This window comes from Toxorhynchites rutilus, chromosome 1 (genome assembly GCF_029784135.1).
Source record: "Toxorhynchites rutilus septentrionalis strain SRP chromosome 1, ASM2978413v1, whole genome shotgun sequence".
NCBI lineage: Eukaryota > Metazoa > Arthropoda > Insecta > Diptera > Culicidae > Toxorhynchites > Toxorhynchites rutilus.
Window position 1 is genome coordinate 175,680,768 of NC_073744.1, and position 19,388 is coordinate 175,700,155.

General features: G+C 39.6%; 2 protein-coding genes and 2 long non-coding RNA genes across 4 annotated transcripts; 2 read left to right on the forward strand and 2 right to left on the reverse strand.

Annotated features, from left to right (window-relative positions):
• The first annotated feature begins 7,210 nt into the window (after positions 1-7,210).
• Positions 7,211-8,025, forward strand: LOC129763303 (uncharacterized). The gene is made up of 2 exons (XM_055762234.1): positions 7,211-7,455; positions 7,519-8,025. The coding sequence occupies exons 1-2, from the start codon at positions 7,315-7,317 to the stop codon at positions 7,705-7,707; spliced, it is 330 nt and encodes a 109-aa protein (XP_055618209.1). The 5' UTR covers positions 7,211-7,314; the 3' UTR covers positions 7,708-8,025.
• Positions 8,026-12,865: 4,840 nt separating this feature from the next.
• Positions 12,866-13,807, reverse strand: LOC129770160 (uncharacterized). The gene is made up of 3 exons (XR_008742043.1): positions 13,406-13,807; positions 13,160-13,333; positions 12,866-13,091 (listed from the first exon to the last, which is right to left on the reverse strand). It is a non-coding gene; the product is annotated as an uncharacterized LOC129770160 (long non-coding RNA).
• Positions 13,808-14,389: 582 nt separating this feature from the next.
• LOC129763063 (uncharacterized) lies at positions 14,390-16,104 on the forward strand. The gene is made up of 3 exons (XR_008740784.1): positions 14,390-14,485; positions 14,612-14,715; positions 14,802-16,104. It is a non-coding gene; the product is annotated as an uncharacterized LOC129763063 (long non-coding RNA).
• Positions 15,402-16,722, reverse strand: LOC129770150 (coiled-coil-helix-coiled-coil-helix domain-containing protein 10, mitochondrial). The gene is made up of 2 exons (XM_055772808.1): positions 16,524-16,722; positions 15,402-16,108 (listed from the first exon to the last, which is right to left on the reverse strand). Exons 1-2 carry the CDS (start codon positions 16,568-16,570, stop codon positions 15,688-15,690), a joined length of 468 nt encoding a protein of 155 aa, XP_055628783.1. The 5' UTR covers positions 16,571-16,722; the 3' UTR covers positions 15,402-15,687.
• Positions 16,723-19,388: the final 2,666 nt, after the last annotated feature.

A 19,388-nucleotide genomic window follows, 5' to 3' on the forward strand; every position in this document is an offset into this window, starting at 1 on the left:
CATACACACCCACACATTCGTAATGTATTCGACTGTTCATTCCCATTCATAATTCTTGTGACAACGAATAGTAGACAAGTTTCCTCGCTGAAGGGTTAGTGAACCTCAATGAATGGATGGCACTGGAAAATGAAGCTGCATTCATTCGTGGGTTCTTCACTGGGATCGTACATCGAATGTATGATTTTACCACACCAAAGTTTGTGATCAATATGCTTTCACAACTTGCGGGAATTTTTTGGTTTCAATTCAAAGACGAGTGTAGCACACGGATACCAATTGCTGTAATAAAAACAAATGAAGGCTGTTTCCGGCGTTTTGGAAATAGTGGCGTTACTGATATGAGTTTTTGGGACGTTGGATAGAGCCCAAAACTTGTATTAAACTTAAGGGGTATTCTGATTTTTTTTATCCCATTTATTTATTTATTAGGCTCATTAGCATTTTAGCTGTAACAGAGCCGAGTTTTAATCGTGTACATGTACATATGTTTATGTTTCTATAAATTGTAAATTACACAGCAGTAGCCATTTAGGCGTAAGGGTATTCTTTCTGTTCTTCCATTGTTCAGCAGACCGGACAGCGGAGACAGTTGATATTGATCATTGTTGGGTTATTTATAGAACAGCAGCCCGATGTTTCTTGCAGAGCAGAGCAGTTGTATGGATGAATCGACCTTATTTCGACCGTGGATCGATCTCCATCGCTGATGATGGTTGCTTGGACGTAGTTATTCTATAACAACACAAAGATGGTCAATTGAGGGTCCTGAGTTTGAACTCACGATCGATCGCTTAGTAAGCGAACGCGTAACCAAGTGGTTACGAAGACCCCCGGGTATTCTGATGTAAAGGCCAAATTTCGGACATTTTTGACGTAGAACTACGTCTTTCATTAAGGGTGCCAAATCAGAAAACAGGTCACGTTTTTTATGAAATAAAGTTAACGTTAATAACTATTTTTGCCGCGAACGGATTTTGGCGATTTACATACTAAACAAATCAGAAATACCGTAAGATTTGTTTAATATGCTATACATTAGAATTCCCTGGTTTGTAAATGGTTAAATTTCATGAAAACTCGAAGCGTTTCTATTTTCTCATACATTTGTTCTGTCCATTTGTGTGCTTTCCCGAACAGAGCTGTCAATAACGAGCAACTTTTCGACGACCAACGGAGGGGAAATCGTAGGATTTAAAGTCTCCGTGAACAAAGGAAAAGTAGAAGAATGAAGGGGAATACTTGCCTAGAATATAAACAGTGGATCTCGCTGAGGCAAACTTTTATTCGGCGTCGGACTGTTGAGCAATCCAGTTCACTTTGCTTTCGCTGCGCTTCGATCTAAGATTGGACCCCACCAGTGGTAATTCAACTTGGATATCGTCGTGTGGTTTTTCCAGTTCGTTTTTCGCGTTATTTGTATCGTGTGTTTTTCTTTCCACGTCATAAATGTAAAATATGCTTCGCATAGTGTGTGATGAGCAAGAAGAAGAGGAAGGCTGGCTCGAGCCCTGCAAAAAACGAACGCATTGCCAGGGGCAATAAAATTTCGAGGCAAGCGTCATCTAATGATGCACGCAATGTTGGTACAGTGAAAAACGCTCGCACTGAACTGAGCCTTCGCTAGTGTGACACCGCATCGAATAACAGCGGAGTAGGCGATTTCGGCACGTCAAGCGTTAAGCGTTAAGGTTGTGCGCCAAAAAATTATTTGGGGAATACCAAGCATCTTGAATGTCTTACTGGAATGTTATAAGTTATTTGGGTTCGCGTCCCAGTCGCAAAACTGCCTTCAACTAGGATTGCATTTGCGCTAATATTGATCATAATGAAGCATTGCTACTGTTTTCGAGGTTGTTATTAACAAAAAAAGTTTATTTGTTTAGTCACCAAGAAAGTAACTGTCGTTCTGGAATTTTGTATGTGATTAGGTTTCGCTTGCCAGTAGAAAAACTTCCTCCACTAAGGGTGACAGCTTCGCTTCTCTCGAGCATGAGAAAGTAATGCAACTTTTTTCGAGGCCAGTAATATTAACGCAAAATGATGAGAAGTGTTTAAAATGATGCAAAATGATGAGAAGTGTTTATATTCCTAGTAGTTTCAAGCCATCTATGTATGGCTCTGTATGCATGCTATGGTGAACGCTTGTTTGGCGCTTGGTTTACGTTGTACGAACGATGCCTAGAGGTGCGATTCCACGGTTTTGTTTTTGTGTTATGTCTCGATATAAGTTGATTTTTTGAATGTCTAAACGAAAGTGTAATTTTACCGACGAATTGCGCCATAAGTACCTTTGTTTCACAGAAGGATATAATGATTATGAACCCCATTACATGTATTTTTGGAAAATGTGGCAGGGCCTGAAATCTTCGAAGTTGAAAAATGAATATCGACTCTGCTCTCCGTCGCTGCGCTTCGACTAGCACTACTTCGGCTTTCGCCGTCAACATGCATCGAATTGACTAGAAATGAATTGACGAGCGTGTAAGAGCGAGAATGACTTAGGAACTATTCTAGTCAATGATTATTCTAATTGACGTGACTTATGAATACAAATCTGCCTCTTCATTCAACTGACTTCAATCCACATTTCTACTTCCATCTGACAAGAATCTCTACCTGGGTACACAATCTTATTTTTACGTACATATAAAGTGAAGCGAAAACTTGATTCTGGTGCAAAAAAAGGGTGGGTTATATCTATGAGTTATATCGCAAGGTTGACGTGGGACTACTTTTGTCTTAGTAAGCGTTTGTATTGTATTAAATACATTATCGATTGGACGAAGCAATTTTCGAATTCAACATATTTTGTATTGTAAGTAAAAAGTTTGAACAGTTGCCATGTAAGATCAATTCATGGATTGCAATAGATTATGTTCTACGTTACAAGTAAATTTGATGACAGTCCTTTTACGTTTGATATGATGCCTAGGATTACCAAAATATGTGAACATAAGAATTATCAATCGATCATTGTACGAGGTATGGCTATTAAATAACGATTACTATTAAATTATTAAATTATGAAAAAGGGGTAATATTTTAAAAATTACGGTACAACGATATGCTCCCCTTCAATCTACTCCCCTTGGCTCCTCACACACCTTTCCATACGTTTTTCCCATTGTTCGAAGCAGTGCTGAAACTCTCCTTTTGTGATGGCGTTCAAAAGCCGTGTCGCTTTTTCCTTCGCCTCTTCTACGGACTGAAATCGGGTACCTTTCAACACGGATTTGATCTTGGGGGATAGAAAAAAGTCGCAAGGGGCTAGATCTGACGAGTACGGGGCATGTTCGAGCACTGGAAGGCCCTTATCGGCTAAAAATTGCTTCACCGCGCCGCGTTATGGGCAGGTGCGTTGTTGTTCGAGTTTTTCGTCACACATGATTTCCGACGCGCACTACAAACCACGTTTCATTCAAACCACTGCTGCTCGCAAACTACTATAGTCACAAACACGTGTTTTCGTACGTTTATAGCAGACAATTCAAGCTACCGAACGCACTGTTCGTTTTTCCCCCACCCCTCTAGGACGCCCTCCAGGCGCGCAGTCTCGTTATTTAATAGCCATACTCGTATTTTACCTTTCCCTCTGAAATTATTGCACATCTCATGTTAATGTAGTTCTCGAACCGCGAAAGTTCATTCACCTCTAGATTTGAAATGATGATTTTCCCAGGCTTCTCAGTTTGAAAGAACGTTTTAGGGAAACATATTCCGGTTTGCACAAAGCCAAGCGAGTACAAAAATACTCCCGACTTGCATGTATTTGCAAAGCGGATTCCCCCAGGCACATTGATTTTGAAGTCCGTGTTAGGGAAATATAGCTCGGTGGGAACAAAAATACCCCCAATTGCATGTATATTTGCAAAGAGGATTCCCACAGATACATCGATTTGAAGTCTGTGTTGGAGAAACTGTAAATCGGGCTAAGATAACGCTTGACAGGTTTAGATACCGCTTGACATTTTACAGTTTTCAATTGTTTATTTTATGAAAAATAACGTTTTATTAATTGTGATAGACGCGTAGAAATGCAAACATCTTTCCGATCTATTGAGAAATGTTCGAGTTATAGGCATTCAAAATCTTTCATTTTTTCCTGCATGTTCTGTGCTTAGGTTGCCATTTCACTCCCATATACACCGGTTAGACGTAGTCCCACGTGAAAAGTTGTTAAACCATTAATGGACGGTTTATTGTCTACCCACCGTGAACTCAAACCAACGAACTTAGAAAGCTATCGGGGCCTAAGTGGCCTAATAGGCCTCAAAAATGATTGAACAAAAAGACTTGATTAAAATCAAAATAGCTTCCTATTTCCGGAATGACAGATTCGGATTATGTTTTGAAAACTGCTAAGCCAGCCATTTGAGCCATCTTATGTGGTTTATTATGAACGAATTTTTCAGTTCGTTTTTTTTCACCAGTTCGAGAGCTAATTTTCTGATTTCCGTCATAGCATCAGCTCCTCTTTACCTCTGCATCCCCTATTAAAACTGATTGGTTCACGGTCTACTAATTTCTTTATCAATTCCTCTATCAACGACTCAATTTCTTCCTTTATGGCTTCTGTCCACAAATCACTCTCAGGACCTGTAACACCCTCGTTGTAGCTCGTTGGTTCTGCTTCAACAGCCATCGCAGTGTTCACGACATAATCGTTGAATCGTTGTGGTAAATTTCCTCGGGTAGCACGTTTTCCATCAGAATTTCGTCCACGAATCAGCTCACCACTGTCTTCGACGTTCTCTTCTTAACAGCTGTGCAGTTCATCATCAGATTCGCTAAACTCCTCCAGAAGCGGCAGTTGAACATCGTTCGGATTCATTCGAACTTTACCATCCAAACTTGTCAAACCAGGCGAATCCTGCGGTTGATTCATTCAAGTCGTTCAATGTTGATTCATGTTCCTGTTCAATAAATTGAACATCACGGCTGATCGTTATACTATCATTCGTCGGATCCAGTAAACGATAGGCTTTCTGATCCTCGCATTAGCCTACAAACACCAACTTTCGACCTTTTACATCGAATTTCACCCGTTTGGCTGCGGGAACATGAACATGAGCCATTGTTCCAAACACACAGATATGTTTGAGGTTGAGTTTTTTGCCCGAACCATTTCTCGTAAAGGGTAACATCTACGAATCGGGATAGAAGACAATTTTGTAAATAAGCTGCTGTCATAACAGCCTCGCCCCAATATTTCTTTTCCAGTTTAGCGTCCAGTAACATACACGACGTCATCTCCTGCAAGATTCTATTCATGCGTTCTTAGACACCATTCTGTTGAGGAGAGTATGGTGCCGTTAATTGCGAGACAATACCCTCTGAATCATAGAACTCCTTCAATTCACAATTGAGATATTCCACGCCTCCATCAGACCGTATTACACAGGATGCTCTACCAAATCTGGTCTTCACATGGGTTACGTATCGTTCAATACATACTGCAACATCAGACTTTTGTCGTAGTAAGAAAACTACACAATAACGACAATAACTGCGTTTCATTACTATAGAACCACTCTATTTTTTGAGTTTCCAGAGATATGTCGGTTGAAGTCGATTGAATTGAAGTATATAGTGTGGTATACAATAACTATCTTCATTTATAAAACTGGCCTATTGAACTTTATTGTTGTGATCAGGCGCATTCATTCATTCGAAAACTAAAACTCCAGCGTTTCATAACTATAGAACCAGATGGAAAAACTCTCACTCCTTCCCAAAATTAACGTCAATTTCGCATGAATCACAATAAGTTTCTAACTTGTAGGTCATCTTCAGTTTATATAACCCATTCGGGGTGGTTTCGACCTGCGACCTTTCGAGCTGCGCCATGTTGTATTGTGTATCTCGTTCTACGCAAAGGATGCTGCTCGTCTTCAAGTCACTCATACTACTTGTCAGCTGCCTCTACTATTCGTACGATCGCTTCTCATACGTTCTTGATACGGTTTTGATCTGATAAACTTGATCATTAAACGATGCCATAACTTCCCGGATTTTATGAATTGATGCCAAATTACCCAGTCATCACGGTTTTTTATGCAAAAACAGCAGTGAATGATTCTGAAGTACTTCGTTGCACTTTTGACTGAAACGACGTACCAGAAAAGTACGCAATGGAAATTCGGATATTAGGTACGGTAAGGTACGAAAAATGACGGCCAGCAAGGCGTGGAAAAATTACCTCGCTACATCCGGAATAACGAGTTGCTCCTATCCAGCTTCTAGGTGAATGTAGACTAAGGAAATGGGTGGTTAGGTAGCATGACTACAGCTGAGGTTTTTCGCTCAAGAAATATTCGAACGTGTGTCAACCCTGAAGAATTTTTAATAGGGAGTTTTATGCGTGCCATCGATCGCCGAAACCCTCAGTTTACAGAGATTGAGGCAAATTAACTCTTCACTGCACATTCAGAGCTCAATAGAGTTTCTCAAAGATTTCATGTTTCCAATCGCCAATCGAGACACTCTACAGGCTTAGGTAAGAATCTGATAAAGGTTCGAAGCATAAACACAGATGGGTAATAACTTTTGTAATGCACTAAAATTTGAATAGAAAAGCAAGAGTTCGAAAGAAAAGGATTTATTTTCAACAGACATTGTTATGGTGCATGCGTACTTCTTCTGTGGCAGCGTCAGTCTCGTTATTTTCGCCCGATTTATGATAACAATCAAACGCTCTGATTACACATATGCACGTAAGTTGTGAAGATTCTCGAGAATACGATGAATTTTCAAAGTTAGTTTAATGTAGCTTGATATTGCGCTTAAAAGAAACAACGGTTTCAAGTCTAGAAAAAGACACATTTCGGCGATAAATCTAGGCTTTAGACGGGGTGCGAAACGACCAACACCATGGGCACATTTCTAAGAATTGACACCGCTAATTCCCGATATGAGCTGTTAATGTAAGTGAACGAAATGATCCTTGTTGCAAACTACCAATGTTAATCTGGATGATACCCAGCTCGAACCGGTTTGCCCACGAAGTACTTGTCGGTAGAATTGCTCTTTTTTTTCAACTTCGAGAAAATTGCACTTTTCACGGTCTCAGCTGGTGCTTGTGTCCGACGTAGAAGCGCATTTCGTTATCTTCGATAGCCAAGAAGTACACAAAAGCGCGGCGAATGTGTTGGTACGCTACCAGAAACTTCGCGTACACACGCGCTAGGTGTTGACTCGCATTTTCATTACTCCCGGTGCAATCATAACAATCAAATCGCCTCGAACTGTCCAACAGTCAAGGGCTCGTCTGCCTGTATCAATTCAGCCAGAGTCAGCTAGAGATATACCCGAATGACGTTACGCGAAAAAGTCCCCGAGATGATCCAGCGCAAGTACTCGGTGTCGCACTCGGGAAAATTCAAATCACGACCCAAAATTCGTCCATCACTCAGTGGAGATCTGTTTCGACCAAGCGTTGATGGCCAGACACAAGTAAGCAAACCGGGTAATGAGAACGGTTTTTGAGAGCATGTATTACTGATGTTTTCGTTTCAGAATGATTTTGATAGCAAAAGTGAATGTGAAAGCTACCCTAGACAGCAGTCTTGTAAGCCGAATCAAGATTCTATTGACAACGGAACTGGCAAAAAATATGGTGAAATAAGACCGAAAGCCGGATCAACATCCGAAGCAGGACATCGAGACGCCCCTGGAGTGATGCAGCTTCCTGACGAGAGGAGGTAATACTTAAAGGAGTGTAATCCATCCAATCGTTTCGCTCTCCTATCCAATCGAGACTTGATATTGATTGCTGCGAAACGACACATGTTCCTTATCTGTGATGTAATTTTTTCTACGATTAACTATAACACGATTTCGGGCGTATTGGTTTAAGTTACCCGTAGAAAAGTTTGTTCTACTAAGTGTTTGCTTTCGGATAACGAAAGATTGCAAACAAAACTGCATTGATAAGTTGTGCACTTGAGAAGAGCGATTTTTGTGGAAGATATTGCACAGTGACAATCTGTTGTGAGATAGACGAAAACACTTGAATTCAGTGAAATAAATGGTGTTTGTATATTGGCTCCAAGCCCATATAAAAACTGTTGTTTTTTGTTACATTTGAGAATATTTTGAGGTAACCCGAATCGTTGAATTTCTGTTCCAATGCAATGCAATGTTATCGCAATGTTAAAACCCTACTGAGTTACCATTTTTCATTCAAAAAAAGCTCGCCCAATCTAGGTAGATAACATTACAATTTTTTCACACTTTTGGACGAGACCTACAATTGTATCCCAGTGTATCCCCACTTTAGTGAAGTCGTTCATAACCGATATGTGTTTGAAAAGGAACAGTGAAGTACCCTTATACCGCTCAGCTAAGGCAGTATTTGAAGTTTGTGTACTCTAAAAATGATTGCTTACGCGTATACAATGTTCTTAACCCTTAACCCTTAACCCTTAACCCTTAACCCTTCTTAACTTTGTACTCGGGTGCAAAATCATAACACGTATACTCGCGCACGGTGTCACAGACCGAAAATTGAACTTCTCTGTAATAATGCCATTGTGTATTTTTCAGGCTTTATTGGCATTTATTTGGAGAAGAGGGTATGATTGAATGAAAAAACCCCAAAAAAAATATGTTTTTCCCATCTTTATTATGTTTTAATAGTCATCTAACTCAGCATCCTCAAAATAGAGTAATTTTCGATACTCCAACACAAATAACGAAATTCGAATTTTTCACTGTTATTAATTAAAAGTAAGCAACTGAATATAATTTATGGAAGTATAAAGAGCTATAAAACAACTTAAAATCGTATTAATCGGTTCTGGTTACATTGGAGTAAGAATCAGAACATAGCATAACTGCATGCTCGAAACAAACATATTTTTGACATTTCATGCAGTTATTGCGTATTTTTCGGGTCTTTTATCAAAGAGAAGAATGTATAACGACCTTCTAGATAATTACCAGATGATAAAGGTTCTGGAATATAAAGTTTGCATATTTCTAATCTCTGTATTCTTGGTAAACTAAGAAGTAATGCCTTTTTTAGATGGGGCTTAAAAAGATGATATTAAAGGATTTCTAGGAACATCCTTTTCTATTTCTTGTTTTTTTTGTCGATATTGTCCATTATAAAAAAGATATCCCCGAAACTGTAACTGTTAAAAATTACCGTGAGCCATCGATTAGTTTATAGTTTACTGTTTACAATTCTTCCACAAGTGAAATTCTTCCACAAGTGTGTATGTGTATGACCATTATATTTAGCGAATAACTATACGAAAGTCAAACATTTATATTTTGCTTTTGAACGTATGAATCTAACGACGAATATATCGACGAATAGTGAATATATGGAACCGATCAATCCAGTTAGAAAAGGGACTGAAATCAAATGAGAATGGTCCGGTAATGATCTTATGCATTATGTTCAATAAATATTCCACGCCACTAACATTAATTTATACATTTCATTGAACAATATTTTAAAATATGAAAAAAGGTTCTTGTCCAAAAAAGTTACACCTATACTCGCGTCGGCGTGTCAGACCGAAAGTGTTAAAAAAGTGGAACACGTCTCTTTTGTACCAACACATGCGATACGCTAAACGATGACGAACGACGAATATCGAAGCTAGAGAGCGAATTGCAAAGTCGTAGTGTTGATATTTTCTGAGAAATGAATGAATTATTGATTTCTCGGTCTGACAGACCAATGCGCGAGTATAGGAGTGTTAAATGTGTGTTCGTGTTCTATTCCCGATATTTCATTTAGGAATCTGACATGTTTGTTCTCTTGAACGTTAAATGTAAAGTGAAAAAAAGAATATCTTTTTGTCTTAAAGTAGACGAATTAAATAAAGAAAATCAATGTAAATTTCGTTGTTGCAAATGTGTTGTTCTTCATCGAACCACAGAACTTAACATTAATATGAGCATTGAATGTTTTGTTAAAAATCATCATCAGATATGGTCGAGACTACGGGGTTTAAGCATTTAAATAATTGAATTCAATGATTTTCATTGAAAATTTCAAAACTTAGAACTGATTCTAGACATGCTGATTCGAAAGAGGGCATTGCAATTTAAAATTGTTGTAAGTGGCGACACCATGAATAACATTAAATAAATCATTCGTTTGACATTTGACGTGACGGTGCTGGTGCAAGCATTGACTGTATGTGTGAATTGGTGGAGACGTTGACGGAACGTAGACGTTCTTCTCCGTAACGTTCTATGTGAATCGCACATTATTCTACTCACTGGAAAGCAAGATTCGGTCGTGATTATTCATTTTATTTTATTTTAGATTCATTTCAACCATTGAATGTCGCCAGTATATGGTAAGAAAGTTAGGGCTTTGGATATTTATTATGGTTTCAACACGCGATTGAACCAAAAGCATTGATAATTTTAGAAAATTTTAAGTTTGATGATGCATACAATTTAAGAATACTGTGGATAATGGTGATGAAATCGTTATCATATTAAACTTGATCATTGATAATGTAAGGGCTGATACGAGACAGATTTGGAGTATTTTTAGCGCAACACATGCTACTCATCGTTTACCTAGTTGAAAAAAAAAGTTATAACACATAAAGCAAACCATTCTTTAAAATATACATACCACATTGTAAAATGGCGATTTTATAACCTCTTTAGTGCAGAAAGAATACGTGAAACCGAGAAATTTGAAGATAAATTCTGATTTTTCAAAAAAATTTGAACGAATTTCATACTAAAAAAAACAAAACATCATCATTTTACTCGCTGTGCCATCTGGTTGTAAATCCAACGTAAATTCGTCAATTCCGTTTGGGCGATTGACGAATTTACGCAAAGCTGAATCAACTCATGCGACATCTACATTAGAGCTCAGAACCACAAAAGTGAGGGTGTATGTTTATTTTACGCACTGAAAAGCAAGATTTGGTGGTGATTATTTATTTTAATTCAATTTAGATTCATTTCAGCCATTGAATGTCGTCAGTATATGATAAGTTTTGTTGGAGTTTTGTATATTAGGCTGTCAAAAAAGTCCTGCGGTATTTTTTTGAATTTCTCTGTCTCTGTCTATGTTTTTTGAATCTGTTTTAAGTCAAATATGCGCCATTTTCTTCGATGACTTGTTCCCAACGAGATGCCAACTTCATGGACAAAAACAGGTGGTAGTCACTTGGTGCAAGGTCCGGACTATTCGGCGGATGCAAAAGAACCTCCCATCCGAGCTCCCGGAGCTTCTGGCGGGTCACCAAAGAAGTGTGTGGCCTGGCGTTGTCCTGATGGAAGACAATGCGGCCTCTGTTTATCAAAGATAGCCTCTTCTTCATGAGCGCTACCTTCAAGCGGTCCAGTTGTTGGCAGTACAGGTCCGAATTGAGCGTTTGGCCATAGGGAAGCAGTTCATAATAGATTGTTCCTTGACAATCCCACCAAACACACAGCAGAACCTTCCTGGTCGTTAATGAGGGCCACCGTCTGAGCCGCTTCAGCGGGCTTCGACCACGACCGTTTGCGCTTCACGTTGTCGTAAGTGACCCACTTTCCATCGCCAGTCACCATCCGCTTCAGAAACGGGTCGATTTTGTTGCGATTCAGCAGCGATTCACATGCGTCGATACGGTCAAAGATGTTTTTTTGCGTCAACGTGTGTGGCACCCATACATCGAGCTTCTTTGTGAATCCAAGCTTCTTCGAATGGTTAATAACGGTTTGATGACTTATCCCCAGCTCTTGGCCGATGCTACGGCTGCTACTATGCCGGTCTTTCTCGGCTAATTCAGTGATTTTGTCGCAATTTTCGACGACAGGCCTTTCGGAGCGTGGCGCATCTTCGACGACCTCTACACCAGAACGAAAACGTTGAAACCATCGTTGTGCGGTGGAAATGGAAACTGTATCGGGTCCATAAACTGCACAAATTTTATTGGCAGCTTGAGATGCATTTTTGCCTTTGTCATAGTAGTACTGTAAAATATATCGGATTTTCTCTTTATTTTGCTCCATATTTGCGACACTATAACTCACGAACGACTTACCCAAACAAAACACTGTTAAGGACTATATTATAGCGCGCAAAAATACCTTTCCAACAAGCTATAGTATGACTCGATACAATGAATACAGCTAGAACTACGCGCTTACAACGACAGCTCGCGGAAATACCGCAGGACTTTTTTGACAGACTAATATTTACGATGGTTTCAACACGCGATTTGACCAGTCATAGATAATTTTCGAAAATTTTAAGTTTGGCAATGCATACCGGTTATTGATACTATGGATAATTGCGATGAAATCGATATCATATCAAATTGGCTGATATCATTGATTATGTAGGGGCCGATACGAGAAGGATTTGCAGTATTTTTTAGCGCAAAACACCCTATTCATCGTTTACTTAGCTGAAAAAAATTAAAGTTACAATACTTATAACAAGCCGTTCCTCGTAATGTACATAGCACATTGTAAAATGATGATTTTCTAACCTTTTCAGCGTGAAAAGAATACATGAAACCGGGAAATTTGAAGATAAATTCTGATTTTTCTAGAAAATTTGAACGAATACCATTTGTAAATCCAACGTAAATTCGTCAATTGGCGATCTAACGTCCAAATCTACACCTAGGCGGCGATGCGGTGAAAGTGATGATGCCCACTCTACATTGTTGTGTCAAATCGGTCCCAAAAAATGGTGTCGACAACGGTGCCGACATCGTGCCATTTTGCAATGATTCTGTCGACCTAATCTTCGTATTTGACAAGCAATTTCGTGCTAACACTGTGCCAATCTGGCACCGCGTCGACCGATTGCAGCACTGATCGACCGTGTATTTTCAAGAAAGTTTCAAGTTTTCAAGAAACAACCAAATAAAAATGGCGTAGTTTACAAATATTTATTTTCTGTACATTCAATTTACATACATACACTATACTCTTGCACAAAATCATGAACTAGCAGATCTTTGCTGCTGGCGTTCACAGTATCAGATTGTATCATCATCAGTGAAATTCCGGCGAAAGCAGATTTCTTTGTTGGAATTGTCTACATCGACAGCAGCAACACCTAGCTTTGATGGTATCGACCGTTAACATCGTTGAGTTTGCTTCTGGAATAAAATTAAGAAAAAAAAAGTCTTCTATCATATAAATATGAACTGAATCTATTTATACTTACGGATATTCAATTTGGTTACATTTGCGATGGTCTATGCTGGCGATTAGAGTGAAATAAGCTCGATAAGCTCGTTGGTGTGATTTCATCCGCATAACATTCACCTACTCCATTCTGACGGTGAGCATTGCCGGAAGAATAGTTAAACGAGTACAAGGTCGATTTTCGTATCTTGTGCTGCTAGAGGCAATAAATTATTACTATGAGAAAATTATTATTTTTCCAGTTTGTTTGATGACTGATACATACGGTCGGATAGATGTTCTGTTGTTTCGAAGGTGAGTGATCATCTTGTAGTAACAGAAGAAGGGGATGTTGAGGATTGAATCAATGCATGCAGGGTACATCAATGGTGCTTTTGTTCAGAACTATACACTCTTTCGGAGAATATTTCAGAGCTTGTAGGTTTGGAAAAAAAAGCGACGATGATTCATCAGTGGAATTGCTGTTACAGTTATACTGTTCTCGATGAAGTGTCTTACAACTGATTAAGATCGAAGTGGATGAGGATGAAGCTATCGATTATCAATTATATCTGTAGTGACAGCAGCTTTTGCAGTAGCTTTTTCCATCGTCTCTGCTAACAATTTTATTTGTAAACGCCTCATTTGATCAACATGGGTAATCTTTTTTGTAAACATCACCGGACAAGCCTGAAAGTGGATTATTATTTTGAGAAAGGAAGAACAACAGCTGAAATTGAATAAATTTCAATGCCTGATTTTCTACTGCCTTCGCCATTACTAGTCGATTCATCCTTCACGTCTTTTACGGAATTATCATCGACCGAGTAGAACCCATTGTACAGTCACTTTGATTTATTCCTTTCGAGCCACCGCTATTTTTTTTTCAATTGCTTCCGACTGTATGACCTCCAGTATTTCGTTCACCGTTCGTAGCATTTTGGGCTCAGCAGCAGCAACAGCTGGAATCAGGTGAAAATATATTTTTTTAAGTATAGCATTGTGTTTTTTGTACATCTCAACAGCACTTACCAAATGGAAACAAATATTCTTATTGTAATAGTAAGTAATCAAATAATACTGTCTCTTGCATGTGTTATTATGTGATGTGATTTCGTGTTTTTAATGACAGTTGAGCGAGAAAGAGAAAAACCAAAAGCTGCAGTGATGCCGTTTCGCTCAGTACATGTTATCCCGTACATTTATAGCTGCAGCTGTAGGCAGTGCTGCTTGCGGGGGGCAAAGTGAGGTTAGATTCCGGCACTTTTGTAGCACTTTATGGCGCTCGGTCGACATCGGACCGATAACCACTCGAAAATAATTTAGAGCGGGTGGTTTTAAATTTTTCCATGTGAGTTTATGGAAGGTTTGTAGTTCTTTCCATAAATTACAATGTTATAATCATAAAAGTTTATTTGATTGTGATGTGTTTGGAAGAAATTTAATTCTGCGAAATTTTATATATAACATGTTATTTTCTTACCTCTTTCAGTAGTGAAAACTGTATAAATAATGACAATGGTTGAATCAAAAAAGGAAAGTATTTGAAGTATTTGGAACGCAAAATATGCCACCCTTTGTTTGCATAATAAAAAGGTAAATTACAACGCTTAAACCAAGTCATTCTTCAATTTTTATGAATGAAACATTTGATTTCCTTTTCCTTTTCCTAACCTTTTCAGTGTAAAAATAAATACGTGAAACCGGGAAATTTGAAGAAAAATTCCAACAAATTTTAAACCAAAACCATCATTTTACTCGTTGCGCCATCTGGTTGTAAATCTAACGTAAATCCGTCAATTGGTTGACCTATGCAGCAAAATTGATTCTGTCAGGGGGTTTACCGATTCAATTCACAGTTGTATCCAACACATATTTCGAAATGTTTCGCAAAGCAAAGTATCAGGGTTGCAAACCAAACCCAACTGACTGGGTTGTAACAAGCAAATCAAATACCTCTCATCGCTTGCCTTCACTGACGAACTAACGAAATTCTCATCGACTCGAAATACATACAAGAGCCAATGCTCTTGTCAAAGAAGCAGGTAAACTAACCGACGTCTTTTGGAAACCATACCCATATGTTACAACTGCGAGTTTTGAATTATTCCGAAGAATTGTCGAGAACCTAGTCCTCGATGCAACCCAAGTGAACCATGTTTAGTTATACTGAGAACGAAGGACTTTGCCAGATGCAAGATCATTACTGTCGCCTGAGGGCGACATTCAACTGAACCACTAATTCACTGATGGAAACAATTGAAAATAAATAAAACTATAAATCACCTCTACAAACTATATTTTATTTAATAACAGCTATAAAATGTCAGTAGTACTCATTTATAACAATTACAGTGAATTAGCGGTACAATATATCTACAATTGCATTCTACAAAACACTCTGAACGTTGGCCATTAGAACAGATTTATTGAGCTACAGAATAAATCCAGAAAAAACACTACAGATTGGGACTACCACAATTTTCGAGGTTTTCTTCCATTGCCGAAACATGGCCCGTGGTTAAATCTTGCACTCTATCACGCCTTAATCCATCCCGGGTATGATGTTTATACATGATGCTGTACCTTGCACTGCCTTAATGCCTCATTGAATCCTTCGCATAGCGTTATGTCATGTTGATTCTGGGCGCAGGACAGGAATTGCTTGATCTCCCAGGCACACGGTCCCGACGGGGTGCTAGCCTCTGAACCAGCCATTGGAGCGTATTGTTGGACCGGAGCGGCCTGGGCAACCGGTGCCGCCTCCTTCGAATCCGATCCACTGAACATTCCAGTGATAGCATGCCCAACAGTATGACCGACAGCGGAACCAATTGCAACTCCACCAGCGGTAGCGGCCATTTGGGCCATCAATCCAGGTCCCTGGCTAGGAGCTGCCATCGGTGCACCAACGGCTGCCGGGGGAGCATGCTGGACAACAGGTTGTGTAGGGGCATGACGAGGTGGAGCAGACGCGGCAGGTGGAGCTCTACGATAGGAAAACGAGATTGGGATAAATATTTACAAGGACTGAAGAAAAACGTGAATAACATAAATATTTACAAGGGCTGACGAATAGTTGAATTTCGCAAAATGACAAAATTAAAGCTTTACGGAAAGATCGCATGTTGTTTACAATTGTGCATTTTATATTTAGAAATTCATGCTTCTCGAACGATGTTGCTATATGTTGAATATCAGAAAGACAGACAAATAGGTCCTTTTTTGCCTGAAGTGTTGTTTGAAGCTTCAAAAAAATTGCTAAAGCCCGTTTTAATGTGGAAAAATTTAAAAAAAAGTTGCGTAACCAAAATATGAATGTTTCTTCCAGTGATCAAGAACTCTACTTTCAGACCTTTCTCGAAACTTTAACCTCAAAATCACACTGGATCGATATTATTTACCTGCGCTGAGCTGGCGGCGGAGAAGCGGATCTTCCTCGTCGTACCATTGTCGTTGTGTATTTAGAAAACGATATTCACTATCTGGATTTTTTGATTTTCCACTAAACTGATGCAATTTTTTACTTCTATGCACGGCACACAATTGAATCGTATGTTACTGTTCGTTATTCGACAATTTGACAATAAATGATGGGAAACGTCATGCGCACGCTAAATTTGTACGTTTTCCGAAATGCACCTAATTTAGAAGGTAGGTCTCCAATACGATTGCGTATGTAGTAGTTATGACGTCAAATGTAGAAATGGAAAACGTTGGCATTTCCTCTCACACAAAACATTATAGAAGTTGGTGCCCAAGGCACGACCGCATTGTTGACGTAGGACTACGAAATATTTTTTCGGCACGCTTGTTTATCACTTTGAATACTATTTAGTAAATGTATGAAATTTGAGAATTAACTCTTTAGGACATTTTATGCCTCCGAAAAGGTGCGATGTTCTGTGCGGTTTAGTAGAAGCTTCTTGCCATACGTTGCGATTGAACTCAATTACTTTGAATTGAACACTGAAGTTAGTCTTAGTTACCATACAATCTTCATTCATGCTTACTGAAGCGTTCAGTTGAAAAGCTTTGAAAATTTGTAAATGACTCTTAAGATTTCCGTTTCAAAACGCTATCAGTGTAAAGGGTGTGTCACATCAAATTGCATCACGAAAAAACCGCTGTAGAAATTCGCCCAGTAGACCGATCCTTTCGAAAATTTTAGACAGTAAAATAAAAACTATTAAACAACTTTTGGCATTTTCTTTTTATTCATACTACGAGCCCAAGCCCGTGTGCTCGCACCTTCCTCTTTACCCCGTCCATAAGGTTCTGTACAACGTCAGGTTGTAGTTTTTTTTTGAACAGAAATCCATTTTCCCTTGAAGTCCGCTTCCGATTTGACAACTTTTGGGTTCTTCCGGAGGGCCTGCTTCATAATCGCCCAATATTTCTCTATTGGGCGAAGCTCCGGCGCGTTGGGCGGGTTCATTTCCTTTGGCACGAAGGTGACCCCGTTGGCTTCGTACCACTCCAACACGTCCTTTGAATAGTGGCACGAAGCGAGATCCGGCCAGAAGATGGTCGGGCCCTCGTGCTGCTTCAATAGTGGTAGTAAGCGCTTCTGTAGGCACTCCTTAAGGTAAACCTGCCCGTTTACCGCGCCGGTCATCACGAAGGGGGCGCTCCGCTTTCCGCAAGAGCAGATCGCTTGCCACACCATTTACTTTTTGGCAAACTTGGATAGTTTCTGCTTGCGAATCTCCTCCGGAACGCTGAATTTGTCCTCTGCGGAGAAGAACAACAGTCTTATTGGCGACATCCCGAACCGAACTTCTCGGATCACGTCAAACCTGCTTAACTACGCGCTTGTGATCTTTTTCACTGACGGAGCATCCATTTTTGCCGTTCTTCACCTTCCGGTCGATGGTTAGGTTCTCGAAGTATCGTTTTAGTACTCTGCTGACCGTGGATTGGATGATTCCCAGCATCTTACCGATGTCCCGATGTGACAACTCCGGTTTCTCGAAATGAGTGCACAGGATTAATTCACGACGCTTTTTTTCGTTCGACGGCATTTTTCCAAATTTAGGAAAAATTGATAGTGAAGCCAACGTGATCTATACACTCTTATCTGATTATAAGCGAAAGCTGAAGATATAATTCCTAAAAATAAAATTTCTACAGCGTTTTTTCCGTGATGCAATTTGATGTGACACACCCTTTAGATAGGCTGCGATATAAGATTCGCGATTGCACGGTAGTTCTTACAATCCAACTTGTTATATTTTTATCTTCTCCAACAGCTCACACTTTTTTTCTTCCAGACGGTTTTTTTTTTGCTGCCTTCCCTCCAGTCGGTATCGTTCCACGTTCAGACGAGTCACTCGTTGCGGCATGATTGTGCGTGCTACATTCTCGTTGTATCAACCGAGGGTTACCGCATACACTGTAGCATTGTGCATAATGACCAGGGATAGCAGCTGGTGTTCGACTAGCTGTCGAGTGTGGGCGACGGTGAGAGGTCAAGACAAACAAACCAATAACGAAAAAGAAAAACACAAAAGTATTAAATTCTTATACTAGACCATTTTACAAACATAGAGATCAACTGCATATAACAGAGCTACCACAACGAGTTCCCAACAAGTCTGTCTTCCTTGGGCCTCAAGGACATTCAAAAGGTACTATCTGGCTGCGAAATTATTCGTACATTGCCAAACTGCGTAATCGATGTCATCGTAACCGTTTCCAAACTGGCAGACATTGCTTTGAACAAGATTTATTTTGTGGAGATGCACATCTAGCGAGTAGTGGTTAGACATAAGTCTACTCATTACACGAATAAAGTCACGATTTACGTACGAACCATTGAACCACGCTCTCGAAGAAACATTTGGAATAATTGAATATAACCACCGCCCAAGACTTTTAGTGACCCAAACGGTTTGCCAACTCAAGAGGGAACTATGACGCAGTAATTGGAAAAATTCATCGTATGAAATTTGTCTATCAAACAATTCGCCTTCCTGGGCACCCATCTTTGCAAGGGTGTCCGCCTTCTCATTACCAGGAATTGAGCAATGAGAGGGGACCCATACCAAGGTTATCTCATAAGATCTTCCAATCGGTGCACTCATACGCTGCCTCACTTCTGTGAGGAAATAAGATGGATTAGTTTTCGACTGGACTGGAGACCCTCAAGCGAACTGAGACTATCCGAGAAAATGAAGTAATGGTATGCAGACTTGTTAGAGATCATCCCCAATGCGAAGTCGATTGCTGCCAGTTGATCGTTTCAATGTTCTCTTATTCTGTCAAAC